The sequence below is a fragment of the Mustela erminea genome, chromosome 1, assembly GCF_009829155.1.
Source record: "Mustela erminea isolate mMusErm1 chromosome 1, mMusErm1.Pri, whole genome shotgun sequence".
Taxonomy (NCBI): domain Eukaryota; kingdom Metazoa; phylum Chordata; class Mammalia; order Carnivora; family Mustelidae; genus Mustela; species Mustela erminea.
This window is the reverse complement of record NC_045614.1, coordinates 93421352-93438280: the sequence shown is the minus strand read 5'-3', so window position 1 is coordinate 93438280 and position 16929 is coordinate 93421352. Positions and strand designations below refer to the sequence as shown.

At 37.4% G+C, this 16929-nt stretch overlaps 1 protein-coding gene across 4 annotated transcripts in view; it reads right to left on the bottom strand.

Annotated features, from left to right (window-relative positions):
* PPP2R3A (protein phosphatase 2 regulatory subunit B''alpha) overlaps nucleotides 1-16929 on the bottom strand; it is a 194397-nt gene that overhangs the window by 138456 nt on the left and 39012 nt on the right. For all 4 annotated transcript variants that reach the window (XR_004283352.1, XM_032333775.1, XM_032333767.1 and 1 more), the window contains one exon: nucleotides 4571-6989. Coding sequence is in view for 3 of the 4 variants with exons in the window: in XM_032333775.1 (XP_032189666.1) it covers nucleotides 4571-6550 (1980 nt within the window). In the remaining variant the exon portion in view is untranslated. The remainder of the gene's footprint in view (nucleotides 1-4570; nucleotides 6990-16929) is intronic.

Genomic DNA, 16929 nt, shown 5'->3' with positions numbered 1-16929 from the left:
CTATTTACAAACACAGGTCACAGGAAAGATTTAGTCCTTAGGCATCAGGTTGTTGACTCCTGATCCACACTAGTATCTGGATATCAATATCTCAATACCAAACATATCTTCTATTTGCTTATCATTCCCAATACAGGTTTGAATTTTACTTCTGGGCAAAAAACGTCTGAACTAATACTGCTCACTCTTGAGAAATTATTTTGAAACAATGTTAAAATATTAGTAACATATACTATCTTCAAGTCACTCTTTCTTTTCAGTCACCAACACACTTCCTATATGCCCCATTACATAAAGCTTTTAATTGAAATGTTTTGAACAACTGGTAAAAATTGTCTAAGAAATTGAAAAAAAAAAAGCCTACTTTAACATTTATTATCCTTTTAAAAATGTATTATTCATTAAAAAAATACCGTGGGACTTTTCTGCTTAAAAACCTTTAGTTCCTCACCCTAAGGGTTTAGCGTATCATACAGGTCATTCATAAATTGGCCCCAATCTACCTCTCAAATTTTATTTCCTATTGCTTTTTGTTCACTCTCTCACTGTAAGAATAAAAACATGACAAATACTACTATATAAAAACTTGCAGGAGATAAATACCAAATTCAGGGCAGTGGTTACTTCTGGAAAGGAGAGAGAATACTAGGTTAGGGACCCCAGGGGATTTCAACTGTATCTGAGATGATTTTTTTAAGAACGATGATGATAATAAAAAAATACTAAATAAAGATCTGAAGCAAGTATGATAAAATGTTAATATTTGACAAAGCTAAGTGGTAGGTAATAATGAATGCTTTTTCTATCATTCACTATACTTTTCTATTTAAAATGGGGATTGACAAAATACATTCTGTGGGCCAAATCTGGCCCACTACCTGTTTTTTAAGGCTTGGGGCTAACAGGAGTTTTACATTATTAAAGTGTTGTTTAAAAAAAAAAAAAGACAAACTGTGACAGAGAATGTGTGACCTTGCAAAGCCTCAGATATTTACATCTGGCCCTTTATAGAAAACATCTGCCAACTCCTGATTTAAAATATTTCATAAGAAGCACAGAAAGACTAAAAAATATAAATAAATAAAGAAGCAGGAAGCCAACTGAATCAAGAAAAATGGTTTTATTTTCTTGCATTAACTATTTTCAGGAATTAAACATTTTATATTACCTTTCTCTTTAAATTAGCTTTTCACGAATTATTTTCAACTTTTATCAAAAAGAAATCTCATCAAATTTTATTCTTTTGTGGGGCACCTGGGTGGATCAGTCAGTTAAAGGTCTGTCTTTAGCTCAGGTCGTGATCTCAGGGTCCTAAGATCAAGCCCCACATTGGGCTCTCTGCTCAGTATGGAGTCTGTTTCTCTTCCCACTCTCCCTCTGTGCTCTTTTTAAAAGAATGATGGGAGGGTCTTTTTTAAAAAAAAATTTGTGTTTAAATTCAATTTAGTTAACATATACTGTATTATTAGTTTTAGGAGTAGAATTTAGTGGTTTGTAAAGTGCATATAACACCCAGCGCTTATTATATATCAAGTGCCCATTTACCCTATCTCCCACCTACCTCCCCCTCCAGCAACCCTCAGTTTGTTTCCTGGAGTTAAAAGTCTCTTATGATTTGCCTCCCTCTCTGTTTTCATCTTATTTTATTTTTCCTTCCCTTCCCCTATGTTCACTTGTTTTATTTCTTAAATTCCACGTAAGTGAAATCATATGGTATTTGCCTTTCTCGGACTGGCTTATTTTGCTTAGCATAATACCTTCTAGTTCCATCCATGTTGTTGCAAATGGCAAGATTTCATTCTTTTTGATGGCTGCATAGTATTTCATTGCATATATATACCACTTCTTTATCCATTCATCTGTCAATGGACATCTAGGCTCTTTCCATATTTTGGCTATTGTGGGCATCGCTGCTATGAACATTAGGGTGCATGTGCTCCTTTGTATCTTTTGGATAAATACCTAGTAGTGGAACTGCTGGGCAGCTCTATTTTTAACTTTTTGAGGAAACTCCATACTATCTTCCAGAGTGGCTGCACCAGTTTGCATTCCCACCAACAACGTAAGAGGGTTCTCCTTTCTATAGGTGAGTCTTTTAATAAGATTTTGACCTCAGTCCATACTTGTCAAAAAATTGAAAACCAATAGACCCAAGTGCGGGATTTTTAGTTGGGTGTATTTAGATTGGGAACGTTCCAGGGGGTACATGCTCACGAGCTGTCAGCCAAGATATAGGAATGGTGTTACATAGGACTTATTCTTAGCCTCAGGTTCACATTTTCTACTTTTTGCAGCTCATCTCCGTTAGAAGAATTTTCCCTCTTTTTTTCCAAGAAGATAATGGGGGAGGAGGGTTAAATAAAATTCAAAACACTGTATTACAGTAAGTTTCTGGTTACAATGGTTGTTAGACATTGTAACAGGTCAGCAGAAAAAGTAAATTTTTTTTTTTTTGAATGAGCAGATAGGTTATTTAGAGGAAGATAGTGAGAAAAAACATCTAAATGTCTTAGCATGCCTTAGCTCCCAAGAATGGTTAGATCTTGGGGCACCTGGGTGGCTCAGTGGGTTAAGCCTCTGCCTTTGGCTCAGGTTATGATCCCAGGGTTCTGGGATTGAGCCCCGCATCTGGCTCTCTGCTCAGCAAGGAGTCTGCTCCCACCCCACCCCTCTTCTGCCTGCCTCTCTACTTGTGATCTCTGTCAAATAAATGAATGAAATCTTAAAAAAAAAAAAAAGGAATGGTCAGTTCTTATGTTATAACCATTTTGAGATTGCTTTATAGGTATTTTCTTTATAAAATATTCAGCACATCAATATCACTTATGTACATGAAAGTATTTTCTTATTTTTGTTTTTAATTTTAATTAATTTTTAATTTTAATTTCCAGTTTCTTGCTCCCAGTATCAACCAAGTTAACTAAAGATATTACCAACTGTGGATCAATGAATAAGGAGACTCAGAAATTTCACAGAAATGTTTGGTAAATGTTTGAGAATATTTAGACCCAAAGCATCATTTTGTAACTTTAAGTATGTATAGTTTTAAACTTAAGTACTTGTCACTGGTAACTAGAAATGTGCCCGGCACAACCACAAAATAAATACAATGTAAAAATTATTCATCTGATCATAATATACTCTTTTCCCTACTTATACGAAAATATTAATGAGATTAATATTAATATTAATGTTAAAATTAACATTAACTTTCTTTTCAACTTGCCCACATATATGCCATCTCTAATATCCAATTTTTAAAAAATTTACATTAAAAATACATAAAAAGGCATAAAAATAACACGAAAAAATACTTATGATCCATCACCAGATTACTAACACTACTGAGGTCCTCTGTACATCCTTCCTCAGTTCCACCCCTCATCTTTTCCCAGGGAGTAAACATTGTTCTGGACATTATATTTGGTGTATCCATGTATTTCTTCATACTTTTTGTACCATGTACATATCTTTAAGAATTCATATCATTTTACAACTTGTTTAATTAATTGGCCTTATGTTTGACTTCCTATATGTATGGTACATCATTCATGAGGTAGAGACAGTGCTCACCAAGTATATTCTACGTGCTTCCCCATGTTTCTTAGCTTTTGGGCTAGAATCACTGCACTGTGAGTGGAAAGAAAGTGCCTCACAGGTAGGAATAAGACAGTAAAAAGCAACATCTCTTTTTTTCCCTTCCTCAGTGAACTCTTAAGCCATATTCCAGATGGAGCAATAGGGCAGTTGTAGGAACACGGAGCATCTATCACCATGAGCCCCTGAGCGAGACGGAGCAAAGCCCATCGCCAACTCATGTTAGATACATAAAATGAACAAGAAATTACTGTCAAGCTAAGACATACACACGAGTGGGAAGATAACTGTCTTTTTGGGGTTATTAAAGCAAAACTATCAGCAGGGTAAATTCAAAGCCTTTTGAAAATACTACTATCCTATGACCTTAAAGTCATAGGATAAGAAGCAAATCCTATACACTCTAGTCTTTACCTTCTTTGAAGACCCTATTGCACGAACAATACTTTCAGAAGAAGGGCCAACATGCTCATGAATTCCTTCTAGTATGTTAGTTGCGTTTTCCCAACTAGATTTCAAGGTCTTTAAGAAATCATGTCCTGTCTTTTTTGTACCTCACACTGCACCTAATAGTCTGTACATGTATGTATTAATGACTGGCCTACTGGTTGACTAGGGAGGATGAGGCTAATATTAAATGCCTAATTGTGTAAGGTACCTTGCTTGCATTTCACCTAAGTTACCTTGATCCTTATTTCTAATAGATGAGGATATTAAGGCTAAGTAACTTTCCTCAGGTCACAGGGCTAGGAAGAAGATGAAACGTGTGAGGAGGGCAGCTGAAACCAGTCTGGCTGACTCTAAAGCCCTTGCTTTTTAATTTTTTTCACTGAACTAGGACCATGCTTAGTCTAAGGCAGGAAGTTTAGTAGAAAAGAAAACGGCCAACAGAAATAGTTTTTCTTTTTAAGTTTTGCACAGATTAAAACATTTCTTTGGCTAATTCTCAGGACTCAAGATTGTTGGGTCTTACCTTGATCACCTCTGGAGTCTGCTGAATCAAAACTACTGAAGTAGTATCTTTGGCTTTATCACCAATAGGACTTCTACAGACCGATAAATTGGCCTGGGAGGAAGTTGTCAAGGTTTCCTGTAGAATCTGCATCATTTCCTTTTCTTGTGATAGGCTCCCTCTGCCTGATTTGCATTCGACTAGTTCTTGAGCAAAATCTTCAATGCTTTCTAGAATTCGCAGTAAGAGGACTCGATCCTCTTCCTCTATTTTGTGTCCATTGGTTTCAATAATCCTTGTTAGACAAGAAGGGGAGACTTTTTCGGTGGGTGAAGAGACTTTAGACTTGGGCTCAAGATCTATAGGAAGCTGATCAGTCAATGGACTATGACTATTTAGAGAGTTAGAGCTTTTACCTTTGGTAAGTGGCTCTCTTAGAGAGGTCTCCATTTTCTGTGAAAATGATTCCAAATCCATTAATAATTTATCTATCTCTTCCTGACTATTAGGATTCATAAAATCTCTGTGGTCTCCCTCTTCAATTTTAGGAACTTTTGATTTAAGGTCTTCCTCACATAGGTTAACAACTGGTTTCTCGAATATCTTACTACTTTCACTTTGCAATAAGGCAGAACATTTTTTAAGAGGAGGATCACAGTCTGAAAATTCTGCTCTATCTTCATTTACCTTTAACAATTCCTGACCAGGTCCATTCTCTGTCCTTTGTCCTTTACCTAATGCTTTCTTTCCATCTGACTCTTCTTCAATATAAAGGGTTTCCATTAGGTCACCAGAAGAAACATTTTCTAAAGAGTTCATGGTAGATTGAAGCTGGGCATCTTTTGGAGTTCTGGGATCACTTATCTCAAGGTTATATAAGGGATTTGTAGAGTTGTTTGGAGTGGATTTTACTGGGTCTGTTTTCCTAGAACTGTGTTTGTCATCTTGCAGTGCTATAGTTTGAAATTGTCCAGAGTCAGGGGCTGAGAGCTGGACAACATCTTCATATTTAGGGGGCTGTTCAGTGCCAAATACTGGGGAAAAGGGAGTCAGTTGTAAAGTGGGCATATTACTGACCAGTTCTGTTAAATCTATAGCCTCATTATTTCCAGGCTGCATGAATTCAAATGGTAGCTTTTTCAGATAGGATGCTAACCTGGTCATTACATTCACATAGACAGTATCAGTGTTGGCATCGTTGCTGTTTCCTTCATTGATGCTATTCCCTGACTTTTTCTTTATGCATTGTTTTATGATATCTGTGCATTTTTTCAAATCTTCAGAGCATTTCAGCAAGATGTCCAAGCACATCTTTATGTCTGTTACAGAAGAAAAATTATCTATTTTATGTTTTTCCAAAATCTGAGTAACCAGGTCCTCTTCAGAGAAGTTGTGGAGAAGCATTGAAGTTAGGTTTGTATCAAGCGAGTTTCTATGGGACAATGATTTTTCCTCAACTGAGGCACTCCGGAGTAAACCAAAGGATGGGGAGTTCCCATCATTGTTATAATGGCCACAGAGGAAGTCAAAATCAACTGACCTCCTATTAAATGAGTCAGACTTAACTTTTCTTCCCTTTTTGTAAGCTGCATGGTTAGAGTTCTTGAGCTTTTCAAAGGAAAATTCCTTTATTTTTCCACTGGCAAAACTGATTGCTTCTCCTGCAATGTCCTTTAAGTTACAGGTATTCTGAAAGGCAGATCCTTTCTTGACCCTGGGTATGCCTGTTAGGACCTGCTGGTGATAGTCACCCTCAGCTGAGGAAAACCCGTTTTCATGGGGTAGAAACACAGAGCCCAGATCCGCATCTTTGAACTGAGACACAGGGATGTGTAAGAGGTCTGCACAAACACTATGATGTACCACAATGCAGTCAACTCCATGTGTAAAGGTGTGGCAGGTTCCAGTGCAATAATGTATAGCTTGCTCAAAACGCCGGTCTATCACCACACTGCTGTAGTGGTTCACAGTACTGACCACAAGTCTGTAAGTTGCTGCCATAATATCGAATCCACTCAGTGATGTGAACTGAATTTTCTAGAACTTATTTCAAATAAATTCTCCTAACTTACACTCTGCTGAAAATATACTTGATGACTAAGTTCAGTGGTTTCTTGAAAATGTAACGACCTTTCCCCCCCCCAAAAAAACCATTTAAATTTGAGGTTTGGTAACTGTCAGGATACAGTAGCTATTGCACATGTGTGCTTGTATTAGGAAGTCTAATAATTTAATAACTGTGCTCTTTAGTTTTATTTAGTAATATGATACTGTAGGATTTTATAATATAAAATCCTCTTTCAGTTCTTCAGCAGTTTCTTGATGCAGAAATTTATTGTCATGAATTTACTCTCATAAATCTTAGTTGGCAGTACAGAAGTACTGTGATAACTGAGTCCTCCAAAGAATTAAATGATCCATTTTTTGGTGAATGAGAAACCTGTAATGAAAAAAGAAAACAATTTTAAAAATATGATTTCTTAATCCTGACAGAACCTTTTATTTCCTCTTTTGCATCCCATATGCAGTTAGTCACCAAGCCTTATTCTTTGCCACATTACTGCCTATCTTTGATTCATGTCTTTATTTCATCACGGCCTATACTCCTTACTACCTGGAGTATTATTACTTCAACTCTGCCTTGTTACAACTGCCTCCCAGTTGGTATTTCTTACTCTGCCCTCCTTGCCACCTTACATGACACCAACAAGCTTAGATTCAGATAGTTTTTTAACCCTCACAGTTCCAAGAATTCACACTACTGATCTCTGTAAGTAAGGCACCATGCATCCTACCCCCTTTAACTTATTTTCAAGCCTTTCAACATCTGTTCCCATCTACCTGCAACCTTATTTTGTGCTACTGCCCTGTGCCAAACTTTTGGTTCCATCAACCTAATCTTTTCAAAGATTGCCAACAAATAGTGCTTGTTCCTTATTCTACAACTTCCTCTATACTTGGAAATTATTATCCCATCGTCTTTTCTTACTAATAGAGAGAAATGACCAACATTACTGCTTCTGATCCTATCCTCTCAGGTACTACCACATGCAGAGCTTTCTCTTGTTACCAAGTGGACAGAATTTACTTCATCATCCTCTTACTTAAAAAAAAAAAGTATTTAATACCATGCTTTAGTTGTTTTCTAAAAAGGTTCAATCAATTTACTCATTCAAGAAATACTGAGTGCTTACTATGTGCCAGGCACTTGTTAAGTGCTAAGGATATAGCAGTAAATAAAATAAAGTCCCTGCTCTTATGGAGCTCATAATCTAGCTGAATAAAGAAAACCAGCATGCATGTAATCATATAACTTAGATGGTGACATGTTCTATGGAGAAAACTCAAGCAGGGTAGGGTTTCAGAAAGAATGAGAGGAACTGTGTTATAAAGGGAAGTCAGGTAAGATCTCACTGACATTTGAACAGAGATCTGAAAGAATAAAGGGAACAGGCTGAGAAGGTGTTTTGGGCTAAATCATCTCAGGCATTATAACCATAGGTACAAAGGCCCTGAGGTGGGAGCACGCTCGATGTACTATAAGAAAGAGAAGGAGGCTGATGTGACTGGCACAGAGAAAGCAAGTTGGGTGGTGTGGGAGGTGAGGTCAGAAAGGAAAGGTAGGGGATTAAATCATGCAGGATCTGTAGACTTATGATGAATTTGGCTTTATCCTGAGTGAGCTGGGAAACAACTGATGGCTACTGAGCAGAGGAATGACATGATCAGACTTACATTTTAAATTGGTAATTCTGGCTGCTATGGTCAGAAGAGACTGTGAGGGAGCAAGATAAAAAGCAGAGAAGCAAATTAGGGGCTACTGCAATAAATCAGGCAAGAAGGCTTGGGGGCTTGGACCAGGACAGTAGAGTGGAGAAGTTTAGATACTGTATATATATCAAAGGTAGAGCTAGTAGGATTTGCTGAAGGATAGGTGTATGATACTACTAACTCAAGAATGATAAAGTAAAGCAACCAAAGGGAGCTGATGACTGAAAGGAGAGCATCGATTCCACTATGCCATCGATAGAAGTGGCATTTTAACCAATAAAAATCTTTACCCCCTTAATGAGAAACAGAACGTTATTGTTTTCATTTTTTAAATTAACATATAATGTATTATTTGTTTCAGGGCTACAGGTCTGTGATTCATCAGTCTTACGCTTCATAGCACTCACCATAGTACACACCCTCTCCAATGTTCATCACCCAGCCACCCCATCCCTCGCACCCACTCCCCTCCAGCAACCCTCAGTTTGTTTCCTGAGTTTTAATCTCAGGTGTCTCTTACGATTTGTCTCCCTCTCTGGTTTTGTCTTGTTTCATTTTCCCTTCCCTTTCCCTATGATGCTCTGTCTTGTTTCTCTAATTATTGTTTTCATTTTAATTTCTTCAGTCCTAGAAAACTTTTTTGCTTGTTTTGTTTCTTCTCTGGTAAATTATCTCTTCACATCTTTTGCTCACTTAGGTATTAGAGATTTAATGACTACAGATAAAATTAATTCATGAAGAACCCTTTCTTTTGTTGAATTCTTATACCAGAGGACCTTTCCTGGACCTCTGGATCCAATGATTACTTTGTTTTTATGCCAGTACTACACTATTATAATTACTGTTGTCTTATTAAGTTTTACTATCTGGTTTTGCTTCCCATATCCCTAATTATGATTAGAATTCCAAATGTTCTTTGATGGTCTTCTAGATGAATTTTTGAATAGTTAAATTTTAAGAAAAATGTTATTAGAATTTGATTCTAATTGCAAGAAACTTATGAATTATTTTTGAAAAAACAGTGATGCCATTATAATAACCGATTTTCTACCCAGGAAAATATAAATATTAATTCCAATATTTATTTCTCTCTTTGTGGTTTTCCTCAGTGGGTCGCCCCCTCCCCCATTCCTCTTGTCCTTCAATGCCTAACTTTGTTACTAATATGAATGGGTCTGGAGCTACTGTGTCATGCTTCACTTCCTTACCTTCCAATCTCAGATGTTGGCTCATATAAAACTAGATCTTATGAAGAATGAAGCTGAAGCAGAAAGAAGTTCCATAGTAAAGGAAGTACCCAGGGGTACCTGGGTGGCTCAGTCATTAAATATCTGCCTTTAGCTCAGGTCATAATCTTAGGGTCTTGGGATTGAGCCCCACCACCAGGCTCCTTGCTCAGTGAGAAGCCTGCTTCTCCCTCTCCCACTCTCCCTGCTGTGTTCCATCTCTCTCTGTGCCTCTGTCAAATAAATAAAATCTTAAAAAAAAATAAAGGAAGTGCCCAGTAATTCTTAACTGAAAATGCAAACAAGCCAAAGAGGAACTAGGTGTTATGGGACAAAATATTGAACATGGCAATAGAAGAAGTACCCTTCCAAAAGATGCACAAAAGACAGGGAAGAAATAGCACCAAACATGAAAAACTATATGCCTTTTCAGAAATCCAAGATTTTGAAAGAGCTTTTCAGTAAGGATAAAAGAAAAATAAAGGATATTAATAAGAAAGTATATCAGGATAGCTATGTGAGAGACAGTAGGGCTATATCCTAGTACAGTTGGTAATTTAGGTGATAAAACGGGTACAAAGGCGAAATACATGAGTGCTAGAAAGCTTAAATAATTGATGCCTATGAAAACACGTGATAAATTCCTAAATTAACATAAAGACTATTTTATTTCTCTGAAATCTGAGAAATGAAAGACGTTATTTCTCTAAGGTTGGATATAACCAAAACAGCCAGTTTATAAAATAACATGACAGAAAATACAAGTCTTCATGTGATATTAGAATTCAAAATAGTCAAGGAAGAAGAGACAACACTGGCCAAAGATAGACATGTGCTCTTAGACAAGGGCTATCCTATAAAACATGCTGTGTTGATGGAAATATTCTATACGTGTTCTGATATGGATGCCATTAGCCATATGGGGCTACTGAGCCCTTTAAACATGGCTGGTGTAATGGAAGAGCTGAATTTTAATTTTATTAAAAAATTTAATTTTGTAATTATTTATTTTAGATTCACATAGAAGTTGCAAAAGTAGTACAGAGAGCTCCTGTGTACTCTTTCCCCAGTTTCTTCCAAAGAGAACATCCTACATCACCATAGTACAGTGAGCAAAACCAGGAAATTGATACTGGTATTATTCAGATCTCACCAGTTTTACTTATACTTACTCCTTCTCTCCTCCCTTCCTTCTACAATAAATACCACCACAATCAGGATACAGAACTGTCCCATTACCCCCAAGAGCCCCTTCTATTACCCTATGACTTTATATATACTGTGACTATAAAGTCACAGTCACCCCAATCCTAATCTTAACAATCACGGATCTATTTTCCACCATTATAGTTTTGTTATTTCAAAAACATTTCATGAATGGAATCATAATGTATATAAACTTTTAATATTTTCTTCTCTTACTTAACAGAATGATTTTGAGTCATTCACTTCACACATGTACCAACAGTTCATTCCTTTTTATTGCTGAGTTGTATTCCATTGTGTAGATATACTACAGTTTGTTCACACATTCATTCATTCAAGGATATTTATGTTGTCTCTATTTACAAATAAAGCTGCTGTGAATACTAGTGCACAGGTTTTTGTGTGGACATGGTTTTCATTTCTCCGCATAAATATAAGCGTGACTGTAGGGTTGCATGTTAAGTATATGTGCATACATATATATGTATGTGTGTGTGTGTGTATACATAAAGATTTTATTTATTTGAGAGACAGAGAGTATGAGTGGGGGGAGGGGCAGAGGAGAGCTAAAGAGGGACAAGCAGACTCCCCATCGGGTAGGGAGCCCCACGAAGAGCTTAATCCCAGGACCCCGAGAACCTGAGCCAAAGTCAGATACTTAATTGACTGAGCCACCCAGGCATCCTTTAAGTATATCTTTATAAGAAACTGCCAGACTGTTTACCTGCATGACTGCACCATTTTACATTCCCATCAGTACAAGACTTGTGGTTGGTTCCACATACTCTTTAGCATTTGGCATTTTCACTATTTTCTATTTTATCCATTCTAATAGGTGTGTGATGTTATCTCACTATGGTTTTAACTTACATTTTCTTAACGGCTAATGATGTTGAACAACATCTCCTGTGCTTACTGACCAGCCCCATATCTTCTTTGGAGAAGTGCTGTTTAAATTTTTTGCCTGTTCTAATTAATTAGTTATAACTTAAAAAGCCATATGTGGCTAGTAGCCACCATATTAAACAGTGTAGTTCCAGATAGCAGGAATGTAGCTTTCAGAAATGCTAACACTTTAAAAGAAAACATGAAGAAAAAAAAGAAGATAAGGCAAAAAGGATGATTGATAGGTTTTAAAAATGCAATTTGATGAATTTGCCATAAGTAAACTTACTGAAGAAAAAAAGTGGGAAGAACTAATTGTAATTTTAGGACTCTAAATTAAAGTTTTGAAGGGACATAACTGAAAAAGGGAGGAAGCATATAACGAAGCCAAACCCTAAGGGGTGGCACTAATTTCAGTGAGAAGCTTAGAGTCTAAAATGATTTGAGCTTTTTATAAAAATGCAAAAGAGACCAAGATTACTTCCCTGGTATTTGGTTCAGATCTGTGAGTGTCAAATTCTGCCTTTTTTATTCAGTCCATGATTAACTGATGCCCAACTGTCTAGCTGGAATCCTAGACATGGAATCTAATCCAACTAGTCTCAATCAGAGATAGATCATAATCTATCTAATTCAGATAGATTACATGGGTTGAATTCCCACCCTGCCACTTACAGCTATGAGCGCTTACATAAACTGTTTAATTTCTGTTAGGCTCTTTCACCCGAAAAACAGAGATAATAACGCTACCCATCTCATAAGGACTAAGTGAACACATCAAATGCTTAGAACAATGGTTAAGACATAAGAAATGCTCAATCACTATTAGCTGTTATTGGTATAATTCACTCATCAAACATTTTCTATTCTAAGCCAGACCCAAAATAATTCTATGATGGCCCTGAGTATACTTACTGTCTGAGGGCAATGAGAGAAGCAAGCACAGTGGGAAACAGAAGCACTAGGGCAGGGCTTCTGTTTTCCCCCATTTGTTCCCCCATTTCCCCCATTGCTCTTCCATTAGAAAATGTTCATAAGTAAAAAGCATTTTAATTATTCATTCAAAAATAACCAATTAATATTTTTATGGATACGTATTCTGACATTTTCTTATGAAAATTTATAAATGTATATTTTTCACAAAAGTTTGACTACACTATGTATTTTAAAACTTACTTCAAACTAGCAAGATCTCATGAATCTGCTTCTATGTCAGAACAGATCTAGATGATTTATTTATTTATTTAAATTTAAAAAAAATTTATTTATTTATTTGTCAGAGAGAAAGAAAGAGTGAGTAAGCACATGGTGGGGGAAGAGCAGGCAGAGGGAGAAGCAGGCTCCTCACCAACCTGGGAGCCCGATGTGGGACTTGATCCCAGGACCCTGGGATCATGACCCGAGCTAAAGGCAGCTGCCTAACAGACTAAGCCACCCAGGCATCCCTAGATCAGTTTTTTAGATTTATTTATTTATTTGAGAGAGAGAGAGCGAGGGAGCGAGCCCACACAAGTGGCAGAGGGAAGGAAGGACAGAATCTGAAGCAGACTCTGTGCTGAGCACAGAGCCAGACTGGGGCTCAATCTCACCACCATGAGTTCAAGGCCTAAGCCAAAACCGAGAGTTGGATGCTTAACTGACTGTGCCACCCAGGACCCCAGATCTAAATAATTTTAATGGACATATACTATTTTACCGTATGGATAAAATAATTCAGCCATCTGCCACTGCTACACTATTAGGTTATTATTTTTTGTTTTAAAATAACCGATAAACATTCTTACACACTTTACAGAGCTGTTCAGTTATCTTCCCAGGATATATTCCAAATAGTAGAATGCTGAGTCAAAAGGGGTATGTGTAAGTATATATACACATTTTAAAGGTTCTTTGATATATAAGGTCAGTGTTTCCTCCAGAAAAATGACAAATTTCTACTTCCAATATCAAGATAGAATCAGATCCATTTCTCCATGTTCTCCTTCAGTGACAGCACTCTTTAAATCTTTGCTAATTTGACAGATTAAAAAAAAGAAAGTGCATTATTTTAAATTGTGCCCAAACATAGTTTTATTTACCTCATAAACATTTTGTGTTCATTTGTGAAGGCTTTCTTCATGCTGTTGGCCCATTTTGAAAGAGAGCATCCAAATTAGAAGAGTCAGGAAAGACTTCCTAAAGTAAGGAATGTATGTACCTGGTTTTGAAGGACCAATGAAAATTAGACAAAAAGAATGGGAAGGGGGTATCTGGGTGACTCAGTCAGTTAAGCATTTGCCTTGGCCTCAGGTCATGATCCTAGGGTCCTAGGATTGAGCAACTGCTCAGTGGGGAGCCTGCTTCTCTTCTCCCTCTCTCTCTACTGCTCCCCCTGTTTGTGCTCTCTGTGTCAAATAAATAAAATCTTAAAAAAAAAAAAAAGAATAATACTCTAAGCACAGGGGAACATATAGGTGAAGGCTCAGAGGCCTAACATGGCACAACTAAGTTCAGAACTACAAGCAGTTCCAGCTGATTTCACTCGTGGGGGCGCGGTGGGGGGAGGGGGCAGTAGAAAGCAAGAGGAGAAGAAACCAGAAGAGAAGCAGGAACTAGACCACAGATTGGCCTCTGTACTAAATTAAGAGCCTGGACTTAATTCTGAAAACTATAGGTAACACAAAGATCTTTTAGGCTGGGGAATAACAGGATCAAATTTATATTTTAGAAAGATCATTCTAGCAGCTGAGTGGAGGCATGGAAGTCAATTAGGAGGTTATTGTAATAATCCATACAAGAAGTGGTGAGAATCAAAACCAAGTAGATGGCAGTAATTAACAATGAGGAGGATACCGATTAGATAGTCATAGAGGAAGAATTCACAGAACAGGAAGAGGAGAAAGTGAGAGGGAAGAATCTTGAGTTTCAGGCTTGGGTTTTGGGGGACTAGTGTTGCTACTGCCAACACAGACTTTCCGTTTTTGTTTTAAGGAAAGCGGCCATACAAAATACAGAGTGTTATTCTGAATGTGTTGTTTGAAGAGGTACCTATGGAATATCTAAGTGGTGATGACTGGTTGAAATGTGAATATAAACACCCAGAGGTCAGCAGAAAGAATTGGGTTGTGATGCAGCCCTGAGAAGTTACTCAGGGCGAACGTACAAAGTAAGAAGAGCTCTGGGCTGAGGTCAGAGCTGGGCTCACTGGCATTTCTGGGTTAAATGGAGGAACAGAATTCTTAGAGGGAACCTAAGAAGGAAGAGCCAAAAAAATAACACGGAAACTAGGAGAAAGCAATTTCACAGAGGTTGAAGGAGAGACTCAAAATGGAGGTCACTAGTATTGGATACTGCAGAGAGGTGAAGGCAAAACAAAAATTACCCACTGGGTGGGGCCCTTGGGTAGCTCAGTGGGTTAAGCCTCTGCCTTTGGCTCAGGTCATAATCTCAGGGTCCTGGGATCCAGCCCCACATCCGGCTCTCTGCTCAGCAGGGAGCCTGCTTCTGCCTCTCTCTCTGCCTGCCTCTCTGCCTACTTGTGATCACTCTCTCTGTCAAATAAATAAATAAAATCTTTTTTTTAAAAAATAAATAAAATCTTAAAAAATAAAATTACCCACTGGGTTTGCTAATATGAAGGTTACTGGTAACCTCAGCAAGTGGAATTTCAAAGGAATCCCAGACTATGGAATAGTCCCAAAGATAATATATGCATAAGAGTGATAAAGAATTAAAAATATGTGTCAACATTAAGTCTAAAAGAACTCCTACAATAAGCAAAAAAAAAAAAAAAAGTTCTAAATGATAAAAAGCATTGTATTGTAGTTTGAAATTTTTGTCTTAATGGCACTTGAAATAAGTGTTTCATCATTTAAAAAAAAAATCATTTGAGAGAGAGAGAGAATGAACACAAGCAGGGGAGGGGTGAGGAGGAGAAGCAGACTCCCTGCTGAGCAGAATGCCTGATATGGGGTTCCATCCCAGGATCCCAGGATCATGACCTGAGCAGAAGGTACATGCTTAACAACTGAGCCACCAGGTGCCCCTGCAGCACAATTTTTTGGTCTAAACATCTGCTGTATCAGAAAGTAGAGAGCAGAATATAATAGATTTCTTAGGAAATTACAGTTAATTATTCTGCATATTTACATTTATTCCACCTCAGGTCCTGTTGTACACTGCTTGCCCACCTCCCAGGCCTTTGGTCTCTCCTGGTTCTTTCATCCCTACAAATTGCCTAAGTGGTTTATATACAATTTCAGAGTTCATTTAACACTTATTATTTGTTCCACTTTAAGCAGTTTACAATTAGTCTAACAAGTATTTTCCAGTGGTTCCAGGTAGTCCTCCATAGGAAACTGCTGTATGGCCATTTCTGATGAAGTGGATTTGTTGTGAAACAAAGGTATAGAAGCAGCAGACAAGAAAATTTAGGAAGGAGAGAACTGGATTTTGAAAGACAAAAGCCTTACCAAGTAAAGAAGGGATTAAACTACACCTTACAAGCAAGAAGGAATTCTACAAATGCACAAAAATATGAAATTGGCTTGTGTGTTGGGAGAATTATAAGGAGTTTGATATTGCTGAAGTGAAAAATGTACAGGATGGATTTTATAGTTTTAAGGTATCCTCCAAACAGTAAGAATAAAAATAGGAATTTAAAACTCCATATTCAAAGAACCTAAGAGACACCTGTAACCCCAAATCACTATGTATGAAAATAGAAAGCAGAAGCAGGAATGATAAATATTTATTAGAGTAGAGGGGGAAGGCATACTAATGGCAAGCAAACCAATTCACCTGGCATAACCCAATACAGGCCTAGGCTTGGAAATGGGCTAGGATAGAGGACTGAACATAAGGGGATGGTTTGAAAGTCTACAAAGAAATAGCCTTCCCTACTCGCACTACACAAACTCAGAACGGAAAAGCACCAAGCTAAGGGACAGAAAGAGAGGGTGGTAAAGGCTGGAATTTGAGTAGAAGTCTACACTCTGAATAGAGTGTAGACTTTTCCAGCCCAGGTCCAGATCACTAAAAACTAGGCTTATTACCTCTAGCTCCCACCACCAATGTGGATTAAAGAATCCTTTACTGGAGATTAGAAATCCCATCTAACCACATGATCCTCTTATAGTGAAGCCCACTAATTGACAAATGCTACCCACAAATACAGAGCTTCTTTTGAGCTTTTTAGAGCCTCACTTTTATTTTAAAGATTTTATTTTAAAGATCTCTTATTTATTTGTGAGAGAAAGCAAGCATCAGCATGAACAGGGGCAGGAGCATGGCAGGGCAAATGGAGAAGCAAAC